The 18,153-nt window shown below is 46.3% G+C and overlaps 1 protein-coding gene across 1 annotated transcript in view; it reads left to right on the top strand.

The window, feature by feature from the left end:
- The window catches only part of HS3ST6 (heparan sulfate-glucosamine 3-sulfotransferase 6), a 36,192-nt gene extending 18,604 nt beyond the window's left edge, over positions 1 to 17,588 (top strand). Inside the window, exon 2 of the mRNA XM_069062722.1 lies at positions 16,687 to 17,588. Within this exon, the coding sequence (XP_068918823.1) occupies positions 16,687 to 17,305 (619 nt within the window). The 3' untranslated portion in view covers positions 17,306 to 17,588. The remainder of the gene's footprint in view (positions 1 to 16,686) is intronic.
- The last annotated feature ends 565 nt before the right edge of the window (positions 17,589 to 18,153 follow it).

Raw genomic sequence — 18,153 nt, 5'->3', positions numbered from 1 at the left:
TTCTTTCTTTCTTTCTTTCTTTCTTTCTTTCTTTCTTTCTTTCTTTCTTTCTTTCTTTCTTTCTTTCTTTCTTTCTTTCTTTCCTTCCTCCCTTCCTCTCTCCTTCTCTCCCTCTCATCTTTCCTTCCTTTCTTCCAACCCTTCCTCTCTCCCTCCCTCCTTTCCTTCCTTCTTTCTTTCCTCCTTCCCTTCCTTTCTCCTTCCTTCCCTCTCTTCTTTCCTTTCTTCCTCCTTCTATGAGCTCCCTTAGGTTCTGTGACTTTCCACTAGAGCAAGCTGCCTCTCAGATCATAGACTGGGCAGGACGTAGGCCAACTGTGGTCACTGGCAACTAGAAAGTGGTATGTATAGACAGACTTTCCAGAGGTAAATAGAGGAAGCAGGAGCCATAGCTAACACCCTGGGGAGCTCCTAGAACAGAGGGGGCGGGGAGGGTAGAGACATGGTCTTTCCTGATCTAGGGGTGCCTGGGCTGAGCATATGTGTGTGTGTGTGTGTGTGTGTGTGTGTGTGTGTGTGTGAGTGTGATAGTAATGGCAATGAAAGATTCCCCTGTATTGGCTTGGTTTTCAAATTGATTGTGTTAAAACCCAGAGCTTGTTAATCCCACCTGTGGGATGGACTTGTTGATGTGAAAAGAAAGTCCTGAACTGGGAGGAGCTGGTGACGTAGATTTGGAGAGACAAGAGAGAGGCAGAAGAACTTTTTGGAAGCAGCACCTCGTGGAGGCAGAGAGAGAGACTAAGAGAATTGCTGGTGGCCACTTTGAATTGCCCTGGACTTTTGAGACCTGCCCCCTGAGCTGCCAAGGACTGAGGAGTCATGGCTGTTTTGCTGGTACTTTGTTTTGATGTTGTTTTGCCAGATTTGTCCACTGGTGAAAGACAGTTCTGTTGTTGAAGAAGTCCTGGAACCTGGCTTTTGGTTAAGAAGCCCTGAGACTGTCCTGCAGACAGAGAGTGAATACTGTCCACTGGTGAAGGACAGTGCTGTTGTTGCAGGGGTCTGGAGACTGTCCTGCAGACAGAGTGAATACTGTCCACTGGTGAAGGACAGTACTGTTGTTGCAGGGGTCTGGGAACCTTTCTGTTGGTTCAGAAGCCCTGAAGAAGGATTTTCTTGTTGTATGTTTACAGAAATCCTGGGAGAGGGTTTTGCTAACGTTTTCAGGGGTTCTAGGACTGTTCTACAGACAGAGGATGAATTAATGAAGGGACTGGCAATTTATCTTGTGGCCTTGCTAAGCCTTGTCTCCCCAGGAACTAAGATTGCTGAGAACTTGCCTCAAGTGTTGAGATGAAGAAAAGACCTCCATTTGGGTATTAAGTGCTGTGCTTGGACTTGATGTAACTCTGGGGTAGATTCAATTGTGATCCAGGGGTGGGGAACTTTTGACCTTTTTGTGTTCTATGGTTCAACAAATGAATGTACTTTACTTAGATTGGAAACTAATTTCCATTTGAGAAGAGGGGCTTTGTGGTGGACTAAATGAAGGTATAGCCTAGGGGTGGAGAAGTATTTAGACCAGGGACTTTGTAATTGATTGAAAGATTGGAAGGTCCCGGGGTGGGGTAGTCCTTGGAGATTATTTAATCACACTTAGTAAAATGCTGTATTTTGAATGATGTCATATTTTGATCTTCTCTATTCTTGGTTGGCCACTGAATAAAATGGAGAGCACCTATGCTGGTATTTTGAACCTTGGGAAGTTGCCTTTCCTTGACAATTACATTACAGTGAGAGAGAGAGAGAGAGAGAGAGAGAGAGAGAGAGAGAGAGAGAGGGGGGGGGAAGAGAGAGAGGGAGGGGGAGGGAGAGGGGAAAAGAGAGAGAAGGGGGGAGAGAGAGAGGGAGAGAGAAGGAAAGAGAGACAGAGAGAGAGACGGAGAGAGAGAGGTAGAGAGAGAAGGAGAGAGGAGAGACAGAGAGTGTGTGTGTGAGAGAGAGAGAGGGAGAGAGAGAGAAGGGGGGGAGAGAGAGGGAAAGAGGGAGAGAGAAACAGAGAGAGACAGACAGAGAGAGAGAAAACATGCTCATAGCAATTCTTTCTCTGTGAGTTCTAACAAGGGACTTCCCCTTCTAGCTTCCACCTGCAAATGTGGTCATGGACACATAGAAAGACCCATATATAGACTAGTCAGAGGTAAATTTTTTAGAATTTTTCTGCTGGGCTTCTTCTCTGGATTAAGAAGGTCTAGTGTTGTTCCAACAGGGTTAAGAGGAAACTTTGTGATAGTGTGGAACAAATGTTTTTCTGGGAGTTAGGAGACCTGGGTTCTAGCTCCAAATCTGTCATTTACTCTTTATGCAACTGTGGTCAAGTTATTTTTTTTCTGTGAGTTTCATTTCACATCCCTGTGATATAAAGGAATCAGATTAGAGATAATTGGATTTAGAGGTGGAAGGAATGTTGTAGGTCACTTGAATCTAACCCTCTCATTTCACAGATGAGGAAACCAAGGCCCAGTTAAGTGACTTGCCCAGGGTCACAGAGCTGGTAAATGTCTGCCTAGAGAGAGTGAGGCAAACTTATAGTATGGGATGAAAGCAGGAAGTAGACCCATGTCCTGTCTCTGGGAATCTCAGTTTGTTGGGGCAGGAGGAGATTTGTACCTATCTATCCCTCAGGGTGCTTACAGCCTGGGAGGAAAGAGTAGACAGACACTCTTAGAAGAGAATAATATTGGGGGGGGGGTGGCTAGGTGGCACAGTGAATAGAGTGCCGGCCCTGAAGTCAGGAGGACCTGAGGCTGTGACTTTGGGCAAGTCACTTAACCCCAACTACCCTCTTAAAAAAAAAATGAAGAGAATAATATTGGACACTGCCAAGAACTGCAGGGACTGGCTTTAGATTCTCCTCTTTTTTTTGTATTTTAAAACTCTCCCCAACCCGTCTTTCCTCCCTCTTTTCTTATACTTCACTCAGTCTATAGCTGAACCACACTGGCTTACTGGCTTTTCCCTTATGGTGCACAAGATTCTCCATCTACCGTCTCTTTGCTTTTGTCCCGGTTGCCCCTCATGCTTAGAATGTTCTCTTCATCTCCATTTCTTGGATTCTCCCCACCCCCATTTCTTTCACGACTCAGCTCAAGCACCACTTCCCCCCAGAGGAGGTCTTTCCTGCTCCCTCTCCCCTCCCCATATAACCTCAGTCCTCTTCCACCGTTGCTAGTGCCTTCCCATCCAAGGTCACCTTGTGTCTTGCCTTGTATGCATCTTGGAGATGCATATGTTATCTTTCCTGTTAGAGTCTCCTTGGGGTCAGGAACTGTTTCATTTTTTTGTCTCTGTATCCCTAGCACTTAGCATAGTGCCATTTAATAAATGCTTGTTTATTGATTGATATGGGTACCATAAACAGGCGCATATGGACATAAGCGTACATACTTGCAGAAATGTATATACATGCATGCACATGTTCTGTTCCTGTTCAAGCTATGGGGAAAGCTGGGGGATAGGGTAGAGAGAGTGCAGGGAAGGGTCTGGCATCAAGGAGGGAGGGAGCCCAGGGGAGATGTGTGACTTTGGGCAAGTCACTTTCTGGCTCTAGATTCAAAGTTTCCCCTCTAGCTATAAGGAGGTCGTGTGAACTTCCCCAGTAACTCTGATTGTGATCTATGTGAAACTGTACCTAGGGCATTTTGGGATCCCCCAACAGGAGAGGCCAAGGGATTCATACACAACCCTGTGGGCTGTGAATCCTTGCTGGCTGTGCAAGACACTCCCAGGATCAGGCCTCGTGGAACTGTGCCCATGGGTCTGGAGTCCAGGGAATTTGCATTTGAGTTTTTAAAACAATGTATTCTAAATAGTTGATCTCTGGTCAGAGACAGAGGTAACCTTGGTGCTTTTATGAATCTAACTCTTTCATTTTACAAATAGAGGAAACAAGTCCAGAGAGTGAGAGTCACTTACCCAAAATCACCAAGAAAATTAGCACCAGTGGGTCTAAAATGTGAACATTAGTCAGGGTTCAGATGGATACTGGTAGATGTGTTGGTGGTTCAGTAACAGATCAGTCCCTGCTATTTCTAGTGACCTGCATAGGGGAACATTGATTTAGAACTACATAGGACTGGAGAGGTTACCTAGGCTAAACTTTTTATTTTACAGAGAAACAGATAAGTGAAAAAAGGATTCCCCCCCCCCTTTTTTTTTTGCGTTTTGGAGGGCAGTTGGGGTTAAGTAACTTGCCCAAAATCACAGGGCTAGTAATTGTGTCAAGTGTCTCAGGCCAATTTGAACTCAGGTCCTCCTGTCTCCAGGGACGGTGCTCTGTTCACTGCACCACCTACCCACTCTGATCCCCTCTTTCTTTCCCTCAGATTTGGGCATCAAGGAAATAGCCCAGTCACCTAGAATCCTGGACCAGCCCCAGGCTCTTACTACCCAAATGCTAGAAAGCAGCTACTCTCCAGCTTTTCTGGAGACACCTCACTTAGGTTTATGTTGAGTCAACAATGGAAACAAGGGATGAGAAACTCAGATGTTCTATAGTAGAAAAAGCCTTGGATTTGGAATCAGAGGATGACCTAGGCTGGAATCCTGACTCATGACCCTGAACAGTTCACTCTCCTGCTCCTTTCTGAGTCTCAGTTTCCTTTTCTTAGGGATCAGGGGGTGTGGTACGAGGTGATTTTTAAGGTTCTTTCTAGCTCTAGGTCTTGTGATTATTTTAACTAAACAAAAGTTATCTGAAGTAAGAAGAAAATTATAAAATGTTCAGAATTTAGGCTCCAAGTGAGCAAACAAGAATGTTTCCACTGTCTAGCAGGGGTTCTTATCCTGGGGTCAGCAAATTTGTTTTCTGAAACATTTTGATAACTATTAAAAAAAAAACCTAATTGATTTTCTTTGTAATCCTGTGTGTTTTATGCCTTTAAAAACATTATTTTGAGAAGGGGCTCATGGCACAGAAAAGGTTAAAAAGCCCTGTTTGCTCCTATGTGTTGGGTATAGACTGAGCTGGGGGCCTCTCCTGTGCAACAGAGTCTTCTGATTTTTTCTTTCCAACTTGCCTTTGGTGGGGTGGGGTGGGGAGGGAGGGATGGCGGGATGGCAGGGACTCTCTGTTGCCATGTGGATCCTGCCTGTTGACTCTGGCGGGTCTCTGCTGAGCAGCTCCCAAAGCCTGAAACCCAAGGTGGGAATGAAGCCACAAGCATGTTTGGAATCAGCCGTCTCAGCGCCCGCCTGGCCGTGCTGGCTCAGGGGCTGCACATGGAACTGTTTTGCTGTATTGGTACACAGGAGGGGAAACTCCATAGGACTGTGGAGGGAGAGAGAGAGTGTCTGAGTACCAGTTTGCTATCCTTTACCCCATGGGCCACCTTCTTGAATGGGCATGGGTGGCTTAGGGTACCAGCCCATTGGCACTGCCCGGCTTCCTGGACAGGGCTGCCCAGGGTTACACACTTGTGTGATGAAGTTCTTTGCTCTCTCAGCAGGGTGGGTGCTGGACTGGGAAGAGCTGTTGGGGGTCCTGGCTGTGGACACCTCCAGTTCTCAGAGCCAGTCTTTGATTAGAAGCTTCCTGTGATGGCAGCCCTGAGGCTGACCAGCCAGGCAGGGTGCTGGCACCAGAGGCGTCCAGAGGACATAGCTTGTGTATTCATTACTTCTCTCTCCTATAGGGCTCAGTACATTGCTAGGCACTCATGAGCTTGATGGAGATGCATTGGTTAATTTTCCTAGTATCTAGTAAGAGATGGGCAGGGATGGGGACCATTTTTAAGAAGTGAGGAAAACCAGAGTGTATTCAATATGCAGTTTTTGAATTGGTTTTTTTTTTCCCACCCCTCTCTTCTGTAAAATGGGGATAATGTTCACATTACTTACTTCCTGATATCGATGGTAGGAAATGTGTTTTGTATATTGCAAAACTCAGTAGAAATTGGAGCTGGTATTAGGGTGTATTCTTTCCCTTTCTCTTTTCCCACTGTCCCATGAGCCCCAATTAGAAAGGGTCAAGTAGGTGCTAAATAATTAAACAGGCTGGGGCTACCTGGGTGCCCTGAGGCATGCTCATGCCAGCCAACCTAAGAAGGGATGCAATTAGATGGAGACCTGCAGGGTTGGGCCTGGGCCTATGGCTGAGCCCCACCCTCCCTCTTCAGGAAGCCCTGATGTTGGACCTGGGCCAAAGCCAGCCTGAGCAGCTCCATCTGATGGGAATTAGGTCGAACAGACTTGGGGGAGTTTTTCTTCTGTCCTCATTTGGGTTTACAGGCTATAGGCCTGACTGGGTATGGTAGTTCCAGAGTTGAGAAGAACCAGAGCTTGATCATAAGGGAACATCTGTAGCAACATCTGCAGCTTGGTGAGAGGATGGTTTACAGAAAACACAATGTCAATGGCTCAGTTAGACAGCTCAGCCCTAGAGGCTGGCACCAGGAGGTAGGGAAGGAATCAAAGAAGTTCAGAGCTGGGAAGGGACCTCATAGATCATCTGGCTCCAACCCCCTCATTTTTCTTCTTTGGATTTTTTTTAAAATTCTGGACTGAACAAACATTAAAAAAAGAGCATTTCTGTATACAGAAGAGAGCAAAAGAAGAGGATTGTACATAAAACTTCGTCATATGCAATTTGTTTTTCTTTTTAAGTTTATAATAAATTCAGCATAACTTTCAAAGCTGTCCTGCTTGTTTGTGATTCCCTCTGGCCTTCCTTACATTCTCCTCTGTGCGTTAAAAAAAATCTTCAATGACCTTCCTTTCTCTTCTCTTCTTTTCTTCCTCCCCACAATATTTTTATCACTCTCCTTCCCCTCCCATTAAAAAAAAAGAAAAAAATCTTTTCACAAATATACATAGTCAAGCAAAACAAATTTTCATGTTGGCTGTGTCCAGAAATGTTTATTTCATTCTACGTCTTGAGTCTATCCAGGTCAGGAGGTGGGTATCATGCTCCATCATGGGTGCTTTGGCGTGGTGGCTGGTCACAGCATCAGTCGGAGTTCTGAAATCTTTCCAAGTTGTTTTCCTTTAGATAGTTCTGGTTCTGCTCACTTCTCTCTGCAGTGGTTCTTGTAAGTCTTCCTAGAATTCTCCAAAACCATCCCTTTTGTCATTTCTTACAATGTAGTAGTAGTTCATATACCATCATTTATTCAGTCATCCATCCCCCAGCAGATGGACACTCCCCTAGTTTCCAGCTCTTGGCCACTACAAAAAGAGCTGATATAAATATTTTTTGCATGTGGGTCTTCTTGCTCTTCATTTGATTAAAAAAAAAACTAACTCTTTATTATGTAGACAAGGAAACTGAGATCCAGATTGGGGAATAGATTTCCCCCAGGCTACATACACAGTAACATAGTTGCAGAGAGAGGATTAGGATTGAGGTCTCTTGCTCAAAATAGGGCATTTTTTCAACAGTTATCACATACTGGTTCCTGGCAGGGCTGCCCATGGTTACCCTGTTGTGTGAACTTAACAGCTGAAGTCCTCTGCTCTCTCTGGGCAGGGTGGGTGCTGGGCTGGAAAGAGCTATTGGGGGTCTCAGTTATGGACATCTCCAGTGCTCAGAGCGCAACTTGGGAAATTTCCTATGCTAGAAGCCCTGAAGCTGCCAATCTCACTCCCACTCTTTCCCCTGGCCCCCCCAAAGAAGAACAGAGGGGATTTAAGGATTTTAGAACTGCAAGAGACCTGAGAGACCATCTTCTGCAACCTGCCCATTTTTGTAGGTGGGGAAACTGAGGGTGTCAGGTTAAAATACTAGTCCAGGCTTTAGAGCCCATAGTAAATGCTTAATAAATACTTGTCGACTAACTGTCTCGAATGGTTTCCTAGTCAGTGCTGGATCTGAGAAGAACTCAAGAAAGGTGTGTTGGATGATTTGTCCTCCCCATGGCCAGATGACCCCAGTCCCATTTTAGAGGGTCTTTCTGAGACACATCCTCAGGAGTGGTCCCTCCCCCCCTACTTTGTAATAGTAATGGGTTGGGGCTCACAGGCCTCCTCGTTTAACATGGATGTGTGTGTATGGAAGGGTGGACCTAAATGTTTCTCCCTGACTTCCAGATGTACTTATTCTCTGCAGCTCAGAAATTCAGGGGCAGTAAAGGGAAAGTAATTTATCACCTTGGACATGGGTTCAGATGGCTAGACTCTTGTCTGCAAAATTAAAGGGCTGGGTTGTCTCCAGTCTCCTAGCAACTGTGTCTCTGAAGTGATCCCTCCTATCTCTCAGGGAAGGATGAGCCTTTGGAGGTTCTAGCCTCTTGTCTAGTCCCCTGATGACTAAGCCTGGGAAGGCAGCTGCTCTTACACATTCCGAGGAGTATATATGTGCAGTGGTGGGTATGGGTTAGCCCAGTGACTTGCTCTTTCATTTTGCAGTAGAGACAAGGAGGGAGGTGTCTGGGGAATGAATCTTTCTGTTCTCTTTCACTGGTCAGCTGTGGGTGACCAAAGTCCAAAGACCATATGTAGATTTAGATCTGGAAAGATCCTTGGGGGTTATCTACTTTCAATCCCCTCATTTTACAGACAAAGAATCTGAGGCCTTAAGTGATTAAGTGACTTGCCTAAGGTCACACAATAGTAGAAGCAGGATTTGGATCTGGGTTCTCTGACTCCAATTCCAGCGCTCATCTCACTGTACACCATGTTCCTTGGTCAGAGGCTGTTGTTCAGGGAGAACTCTGAGTCTCCTCTGCTTTGAATAATTGAAGGGGAAAAGGGAGGGGGCTAACAGGAGACTATAGTCTGCCTATTGGTGCTGATGAAGTCACAGCACAGGCAGGACACCTGTCACAGGCCCCCTGGGGACCTGTGTCTGACTCAGACACTGAGTGGGAGGGCAGGTGAGCTATGACAGGATTTCAAATGGCAGACACCATGAGGCTGCACCTGTCCTTCCCCAGGGCAGGGGGGAGTGTGCTTATCACTGTGGAATCCCTCATTTCTTCTTTTCCCTTCCCCTCCCCCTAATTACCTAATTGCCTACCCCCACTTTTAGTTTTTCATTACCAAGGAGCCTAATGCAATGTTTTAACAGTGGAAAGAACACTAGTTTCAAAATCTTGAGAACTGGGCTTCAAATATCAGCCTGCTTTTTATTATGTAACCCAGAGAAGGTCTCAGCCTCAGTTTCCTCCTCTGTAAAGTGAGGGGATTGGATATAGTGATTTAAATTCCCTTCCAGCTTGCAATCTAGATATCCTATGATTCATTTGGTGGGGGTGGGTGATAGTGTGTGTGTCTGCTGGGGGGCTCTTGGCTCTCCCCGCCATTTAGCTGAATGGAGATAGCCTAGGAGGGCATGCCAGTCTTATCATCTACTTATCACACCCACTGAACAAGCCTTCTGCCAGGAACTGCCAGAGGGGAAGCTGGAGGGACTTCCCTCATCAGCTGCCTCAGTTCTAAGGCACAGTTACTAAGCTCCAACCCACGATGATATATTGAGAATTCATTGTGAAAGCACTTTCTGAGATGTCGACAACCAACTCACCACACCAGTACCATAACTTATGTGAAGACCTAAGAGGCCTTCAATGATCACATTCCCAACATGAACCAAAAGGGTCATATGGCTTCTGGGTATTTTAATCTTAGCTGTGTGTGTTTGTGTGTGTGTGTGTGTGTGTGTGTGTGTGTGTAAATGTCCAGGATGAGAGAAGGGACATCCTCTAACTGAGAAAGACCATACCTAGAGTATTGTGTACAGTTCTGAGAGTTCTATTTTAGAGAGAAATCAACAGGTGGAAGGAATTGTCTAGGAGAACACAACCAGGGTGATGAGGGAGGACTCTAAAAATCACACCAAAGGACGAGATCACTTGAAGGCGTTAAGGGTGTTTTTTAGCTAAGAGGAGAGGAAGCTTAGAAGGTATGCAACAGCTGTCTTCCAACATCTGAAGGTCTCTCTGTGGGGCTGAAGGATTAAGGTTGCTCCCAGAGGGGAGAAGTGGGATCAATGGGTGGAATTTATGAGGTTCTGGGTTCTTAGTTCTGGGTGATGGGTTTCACAGGCTGCAATTGTTCCCGGGGTGGGGTTGATGGGAGAACTCAACTGCCAACCCAGATCAGAAAGGCAGAGATTGGAGCGTGTGCCCTCCCCGTTAGACTTGTTTGGCCCAAGGAGAGGGGCAATGCTGCATGCTTCCAGGACGGCAGACGCCAATGAGATCTGAAATTTCCCTGGAATAAAATACGAGGGTTCTCAGGAATGAGCAGAAACCCTGCTTGCTGGCTTGTTCTGGGCTTTGGAAATTCATCTACAGGGATGGCAATTAGAGGGTCTGGGAGTCTGAGCTCGTTAACTCCTTCCCCCCTTTCTCCTTCCATTCCCCCGCCATGCCTGAGTCAATAAAGGAGGCAGACTCAGAGGCATTTTGAGAATTGTTAAGAGAGTGCCTGCCTGGTTCCCAGGGTGATCCCATCACCCTGGAACCCAATGTCATCACCTTGTTATTTGGACATCTGACATCACCCCATCACCCATTACCCTAGCTCCCCCCAAACCCCATCACTCAATGGGGCTGCCACCTTATAACTCAAATATCAATTGCCCCATCACCAGCACCACCGTATAATAAATAAAAACCTCACACTGATTTAGTACTTTGTCATTTTCAAAGTACTTTCCTCACAACGACCCTGAAATAGAAGTAGCGTTAATGTTATTTCTCCCTCTGAATATGGGGAGCTAGGCTAGTAAATACCTTAGCTGGGATTTGAACCCTGGTCTCTGGCCTGCAAGTTCAGGATTCTTTTCACCACATCCTGCTGCCTTCTATCTTGCTACAGTATGACTTGGTCATTAGGGAGCCATTGGCTTCAAACACTGAGCCCCAGATGGGTAAGGGCTGGGACCTTTAACCATAAAGGCTGTTAGGTAGCATCTTTCCCCAAGATAAATTCTTTTTTAAAATTAAAAAAAACTTTTTAATATAAAAATTTTTTTTAAGATGAGTTCTTTGTGGTCCTGGGGATGTGGTTGCAGGAAACACCATAGAATCTTAGGTGAGGAAATGACAACTGTATCAGAAGAATCCCTTGGACCGGTTGGGTGCATCCACTCTAAATTCTACTAGGCACCAGATCTGCTCGTGTTCTGGAGCCACCTGGCAAAGGTTAATGAGAATTAGTGTGATCGTAATTAAAGGGAGTCTTGTCAGTTGAGTGGAGGAGTCCAGGAAGCTGTCCCTTATGGGAAGGAGGAGGGGTATCAATAATTAATGGCAGTAATTTAGGGCAAGGTATGAGTTAATGAAAATGTACAGTGGAGTAATTACAGAGGATGGTGGGGGCCTCTGTGTAGGGGGAGAACCAGAAAAAGCCCAGGACAGCTTTGGTTGAGTAGTTCAGGGAGGATAGCCAAGGGAAACCTCTAAGTCTCCTAGCCTCCTGTCAATGAGAGGATGAGATGGGTTCCAGCTGATGGGGGTATCACATTGGGCTAGCTGGGACCACAAACAGGGGCGGATCCTGTATGGGCCGTTCCAAACCTCAGGACTTATTCAGTGTGTCCCAGGAAGACCCAGGAGCTATCTACAGATTGGAAGCAGCCCCTCTGGGGTCCTGATAGTACAGATGCATGTTTGTCAGAGGCTTTAGGTCAGAGTTCTCAGAAGTCACCAGAATGAACCCGGAGCTCTGACCATGTTTGGCCAGGGAGAAGACTTGTGGTCTAATGAAAGTAACACTGGCTCTCAAGTCAGAGGTCCTGAGTTCCAGTCCTGATTCTGCTATTTCTTATCTTGTGTACAGTCCTAGGATTTAGGACTAGAAGGATCCTTAAAGGTCTGTTGTTAGTACAACCGCCTAGTTTTACAGATGGGGAAACTGAGACCCAAAGAAGTTAACAAGGACATGAAATAGTAGACTGCTTGTCTGGGCCTGTTCCCTCAACTGTAAAGCAAGGTGTCCAGGTCAGATTCTCTCTTGAGATGCCATTAGCTCTTAAATCTTAGGATTCTATAAATCTGGTAAGGACAGTGAGAAATAATCCTTAAAGGCTATCTCATGTCTGTTTTCCTTCCTCCTTTATATCTTTTCTGATCTCCCTACCTTGTTGAGGGGGATTGGAAATCCCTGTTGAACCTCAGAGATTTCTCCAACACCCCACTTATCCCAAACTGGTCATCCCAGGTTCCTCCCACTTGCAGGTAGGGCTGTGCCAAGAGTGTGCTTGGTGTGGGTTAAGTGCAAGGCCAGAGTAGAAGAGAAATTGCTTTCCCCAGCTCAAGCTTTCTCATTTTAAAGGGCTGAGTAGTTGGAGGAGAAAAAGGGAAGGAAAGGAGAAAGTTAGTGTAGGTCTAAATTGGGGGAGAAGGGAGTGAGAGTTAAGTCTTCAGCTGCCAAGGAAATCTTGCTAACCTGCTATCTTTAACCCCTGGCAGGGAGCACTGATCAGAGGACTGGATTTGGGAGTCACATGATAGCTGGTTTCTAATCCCAGATCTCTGCTCTTTGCTACCTGAATCACCTTGGACCTGTCACCCATCCCTCTAGGCTTTTGTTTTCTCATTTGGAAAATGGGGGCTTTTCCAGTTCTAAATGTTATGATCCTAGGGAATTGGCATGCTTAAGTCCAAGAGTTCTTAGCCCGGGGCCTCAGAACTTTATTTTTTTTTAGATAACTGTATTTCGATTGATTTCTTTTGCCCTTTATTTTGTGCATTAAAAAAAAAAAAAACAAATCTGTGCTGAAAAGGGGTCCAAAGGTTTCACCAGACTGCCAGAAGGGCCTAGGACACACTTGCAGTAGAAAGAATAGTTGTGGGGTGGAAGTCACGACACCTGGTCTTTAGTTCCCCCGCTAGTTCATTTTATGACTTTTGATAACCTCTGTGGGCCTCAGTTGGTTCATTTGAAAAATGAGGTCACTGGACTAGCTGTATCCTGTATGATCATAGGCAAGTTGCCATCTCTGGCCTCATTTTCCTTATATGTAAAATGACAGCGTTGGGATAGATGACTTCTGGGATTCTGTCCAATGACTAAATCTGTGAAAATGACATTGGACCATTTACTTAGCCATCTCCCCAAACCCTGGCTTAGGTTATATCCCAAGAAGGGGTGCCTTCTCCAGCCCTGTTGCTTGACCATTCATTGTGTTAATCCTGTAAGCTCTACCAGGGGCTGGGTCTCAGGCTGTTCTTTCTCTGTCTCCCTTTTCTCATTGTAGCTGAACTAAGGACCAGGCATAGACCCTTGAATGGTGGGACGAATATGTATCCAATAAAGTACAGAAAGCAGGGAGCCGGAATGGCTTCTTTCTTCATCTCTGAAGCCCGGAAGGAGCCAGGCCCTGGTTCTCTTGTCTCCTGGCTGTGATCTAGGACAGACTCAGGTTTTGTTCTGGCCCCACACTCCTTCAGGAGGGAACAGATGTTTTTGCCCTGGAGACTTGGAGGCTCCATCTGTCTCTTAGGTCTTTGGAAGTTGGGGGGAACGACCCTCTTCCCTCTTCTGCAGCCTAGGCGGAGATCCAGCAGGAACATCTTGAGAATAAGTCAACAAACACTCATTAAGCAAGTTCTGGATGGAGAATCCCCATCATCATAACAGAGTGGGAAAGAATGCTGGATTTGGAGCCTGAGGACCAGGTTCAAATCCTGACTGCCATCTGTGTATGTTGTTTAACCTCTCCGAGTCTTTTTTTCTTCATTTGTAAAATGCAGGGATTGGATTATATGCCCTCTCTATATCCAACTCTAAATCTATGAAATGATGTTTGGTCTTTTACCTCTGCCCTCCCTCCCCCAAGTCTTCTGGCTATAAATCTTTGATCGCTGAAGCATGTTTTTGGTTGTTGTTTTTTTTTTCCCCAAAAGGAGGTGAGAAATTATGTCTCCCTAGGGTTACACCAGGAGTTTTGGGGTAAGAACAAGGGAAGAGACAGGGAAGAGAATATGAGGAGAGAAAGTGTTCCCGGCAGATATAGCATTGGACACAGCCCAAAACGGACCAGTCCCCAAACCAGCTTGTTTGGGGGGAGGGTGTCCTGTGGTTTATAGGAGCTTTTCACAAGAGCTTCTGGCCCCCCAGAGGGGCAGCTTCATTGTCTGAGGGGCAGTCACGCTGTAAGGAAACAAGACCCAAGGCAGGAAACAGGAGGGGCCAGAGTCCATTCCAAAGTTTATACATCCACTCCTTGATGCTCAATGAGCTAGGTCCCCAAAGCAGTCGGGAAACAGCTCTTTCTGCACTTCTACCCCTGCCTCCATTCCAAGCCTGGCCCAGATAATTCAATTCAACAAATTCTGCAAACATTTACTGAGTGCCTCCTGCAGCCTAACCTCTTAGCGTTGGCTCGGTAATTGTTTCCTGTGTGTTTTGTCTCCCCAGCCAGACCCTGAGCTCAGCCCAATACTTCTCTTGTCTCCCCCACAGTATTAGGCTCTATAAATGCTTGTCAGAGAAATGAATGACTAGATGGATGGACGGTCCTGACCCTCTACCCCACTGATCACTGGGCCATGGGCTCTGAGCTGTGTCCCTGGGAGTGGGAACGGGCAGCAGTAGCTACATTTTCTGCTCTGTTCATCATAGGATCAATGGTGGGCATTTGTAAGATGGCTAGGCAAGCTTGCTCTTCAGATGGGGTGAGGGGTTAAGTCTATGACTGAGGCTAGAGGTCAGGTGGGGGCCAGGGGCAGGGTTCAATCTGGGGCCTGGATTTTAGGGTTTAGAGTCATAAGGAACCTCCAGAGATCATTTAGGCCAACCCTCTCATTTTATATATGAAATTGAGGCCCAGAGAGATTAAGCTAGTTGTCTGGGGGTGGTGGTGGTGACATAGATAGTAAGTATCTGGGCAGGAATTTGAACCCATGTTTCCTGGCTAAGGGGCAGAGCTTGGTGATGCATCCCCCCACATTCCTATTCTTCCCCATATTTGCACCTAAAACTGGATGTGTGCAGTGATTGCAGTGTGCTCCAAAAAGTATTTCAGAGAATGAAGGTATAATTGAAAGGGAGGGGTAGCCATACAGTCATGTTCATTGGGTATTTTCTGGTCCCAGGGGCCCAGATACCTTAACTGGGTCTCATTTGGGTACTTTGACCCCTGGGATTTCTGTAGATCTCTGTCTGCCTCTACCATAGATTATCTTCTGGGAGGGATGGAAGAAAGTTCCTGAGCTGGTTTGTGCTCCTGGGCAATCCTGGTTAGGGGCTAGGAATTAGCGTTTGGCCTGGATGGGAGTCAGTTGTGATGGTGGCTAGGGCTCCATCTGTGTCCAGAGTTGGTCTAGAGTTAGCAATTTAGGAGTAAGTTGGATGGGAGGGGAGGGAGGTTGTGGGGAGCCTAGAATGCCAGGCTGGGAAGGGTTGCTTTCCTACTTTGGACATTGGGGGACCTGGCAAAATTTTTGATCTGGTAAACCATGAGATGAAAGTGTTTTAGGCAGAATAACTGTGTCTTAGCATGGGTGTTCCACGTGAAGAACAGTCGTGATAACTGCAGCTATTACTGTTCCAATTAGTGATCTGTGTAGTAAATCCCTAACAATTCCATCAGTCACTATGATGGGGACTCTAATCACAGGGTTATAAGGGAAATAAACCCTTCACACTGCCCTTAACACCTCTGTCCTGGCCCAGCATGGAAGAGGGCACACAAAGGCAATGGGTCCCCTCTCTTCTACCTAGAAGACAAGGTGGAGAGCAGCTTTGATATCCCACCCCCTAAGGATGAGGCCCCAAAGAGATGAGGAATTCTAGGTTGTAAGTCGAAGGGTCAGGATTTGAATTTAGGTCTCTCAGATTTCAAATCTAATGTGCTTTATACTGCCTTTTATAGGCTACCAGTTCAATGGAATGTAGCCAGGATGCCTGTCTTGTGGTGGCAGGCCTAAGGGGTCAGTAAGGTTATGGGAAGGTTATTGATGTTGAAATGATAGCTCTCTTGTCCATTTAAAGAAGTGGGGGGCAGCAGGTACAGGATGATGTGTGCTCAGATGTATCTAATCTGTTGGTTTGTTTTGCTGAACTACTTTGTTATAAAGGAGAGTTCTCCAATTGAAAGGATGGGTCAGTTATTGGGGAATGACAGTGTTGTTTAAAAAATATGAAAAGATGGGGGAAAATAAAATGCAAATACATATATATGTATGTATATGTATGCATGTATATATACACACATGCCCACATGTATATATGTGTTTGTGTGTTTGTGAGACCTCTCCCTAGACAAAGTCTCACATGAATGGGCCCAGAAAACTAATGTCTAGATCTCACCCAGATGAATTACACAGGATAAAAGTAAATAGCCCAAATCCCAACCCTGTGATTAGTCCCAGAGCAAATAATCTAGTCTGAGACTTCTAAAAGGAAATTTCTGAATCAGACTGGAGGACTTGGTTTGTCCTTCCAATCTTCAGGATCCCCCAAGCTGCCCTTCCTGTTACTTATACAACATGATTATTCTGTGGCATCTGATCTGGGGAGGAGACATGGTGCTCATTCTTAGTGGGGGCCTCTGATCTCAGGGAGCTGCTGATCTAAGGAAGGAGACATAATGCCTGACATTGGACCAAAAAAAAAAATTAGAACTAAAAGGGAGTCACTTGGCCTAATCCCCTCATTCTACAGATAAGAATAACTGAGGTTCAGGAAGATGGGAGCCTGGGATGGGGAAGGACATATGCTCTCTAGAGTTCATGGGTGGGTAGAGAGGTTCTAAAACAACTTGTTCATATGAGCCCTGCCCTCTTGTTTCCCCAGAAGCCTGATGCCACGGACACTGGATGGCCAGATCACCATGGAGAAGACCCCCAGCTACTTTGTGACAAAGGAGGCCCCTCGGCGCATACACAACATGTCCCAGGACACCAAACTGATCGTGGTTGTACGAAACCCTGTTACACGGGCCATTTCAGACTATACTCAGACGCTGTCCAAGAACCCATCCATTCCGAGCTTCCAGGCACTGGCCTTCCGAAATGGCAGTGCTGGGCTAGTGGATACTGCGTGGAGTGCTGTACGCATTGGCATCTACGCTAAGCACCTGGACAACTGGCTGCAGTACTTCCCGCTGTCCCACTTCCTGTTTGTGAGCGGTGAGAGGCTGGTGAGTGACCCAGCAGGGGAGATGGGCCGAGTGCAGGATTTCTTGGGCCTCAAGAGGGTTGTGACGGACAAACACTTCTATTTCAATGAGACCAAAGGCTTCCCCTGCCTGAAGAAGCCAGAAGGCAGCAGCCGCCCTCGATGCCTGGGCAAGTCCAAGGGCCGACCCCATCCCCACATCGAGGAGCATGTGGTCCAGCGTCTGCGAGAATTTTATCGGCCCTTCAACCTCAAGTTCTACCAGATGACCGGGCAGGACTTTGGGTGGGACTGACCCAGATTATGGGTTCTCTAATGGTAGTGGGGTGGGATGGGGAGCCCCCAAGCCAGGGCAGGGGCTGCCAAGAGCAGTGGGGGTCACAGTCAAGACAAGAGAAAGATCTCAGAAGACGCCCATCTGGGCCTTGGACTTGAGCCTAGTACCAGGCTTTGGAAAATTTGACAATGGTTCTAATTTATATCTGCTCTCCTAGTAGAGAGCAAGCAATTGTACACTTACTGAGTAGAGAGAGATATTTAAGAAATAAAACAGTCAGATAAATATTCTTCCACATAAACCCTTGTTGTCTCTATTGCCTGGATATGTTTTCAGGAGGGGAGGAAAAGTGGGAAGATAGGAGGACTGAGTTTTAATCTCATGATTATTGGGCAGCCTGTACCTTATTGAGAATAATTTGGGGGTCTGTTGGCAGGAGCCAAAAGGGTAGGGATTAGATTTTCAGCCAAACAACTTCATTCTATACTCTGCTTACCCAGAAAGTTTCTAGCCCCGATACCTAGCTGCTGGCTGGACATGTCACCCAAATGATGGTTCAACTGCTATCTCTGTCCTAAATTTCCAAATTGCCCCCCCTCATACACACACCTATCACTACAAACGTTATCCTCCAAATTCTTTTCCTCCCTTGATTCTTCACCTTAAAACTTATCCCTGAAGCTTTCAATTCCCACTAACTTCTCACCCTAAACCCACCCCAAATTTCCAGCCCTCAACCACCACACTGATAACCTACCTAAAACCTTCATCCCTCATTAACCCCTCATTCACCACACTGATCCCTTACCCAAAGCCTGCATCCCTCATTCACCCCTCCCTCCAAGCTTCATCTCCCACATACCTCT

The sequence above is a fragment of the Petaurus breviceps genome, unplaced genomic scaffold, assembly GCF_028583685.1.
Source record: "Petaurus breviceps papuanus isolate PSGF00001 unplaced genomic scaffold, PetGlider_PUasm1.0 138, whole genome shotgun sequence".
In the NCBI taxonomy this organism is placed as follows: Eukaryota; Metazoa; Chordata; class Mammalia; order Diprotodontia; family Petauridae; genus Petaurus; species Petaurus breviceps.
This window is presented reverse-complemented; position numbering and strand designations above follow the sequence as displayed.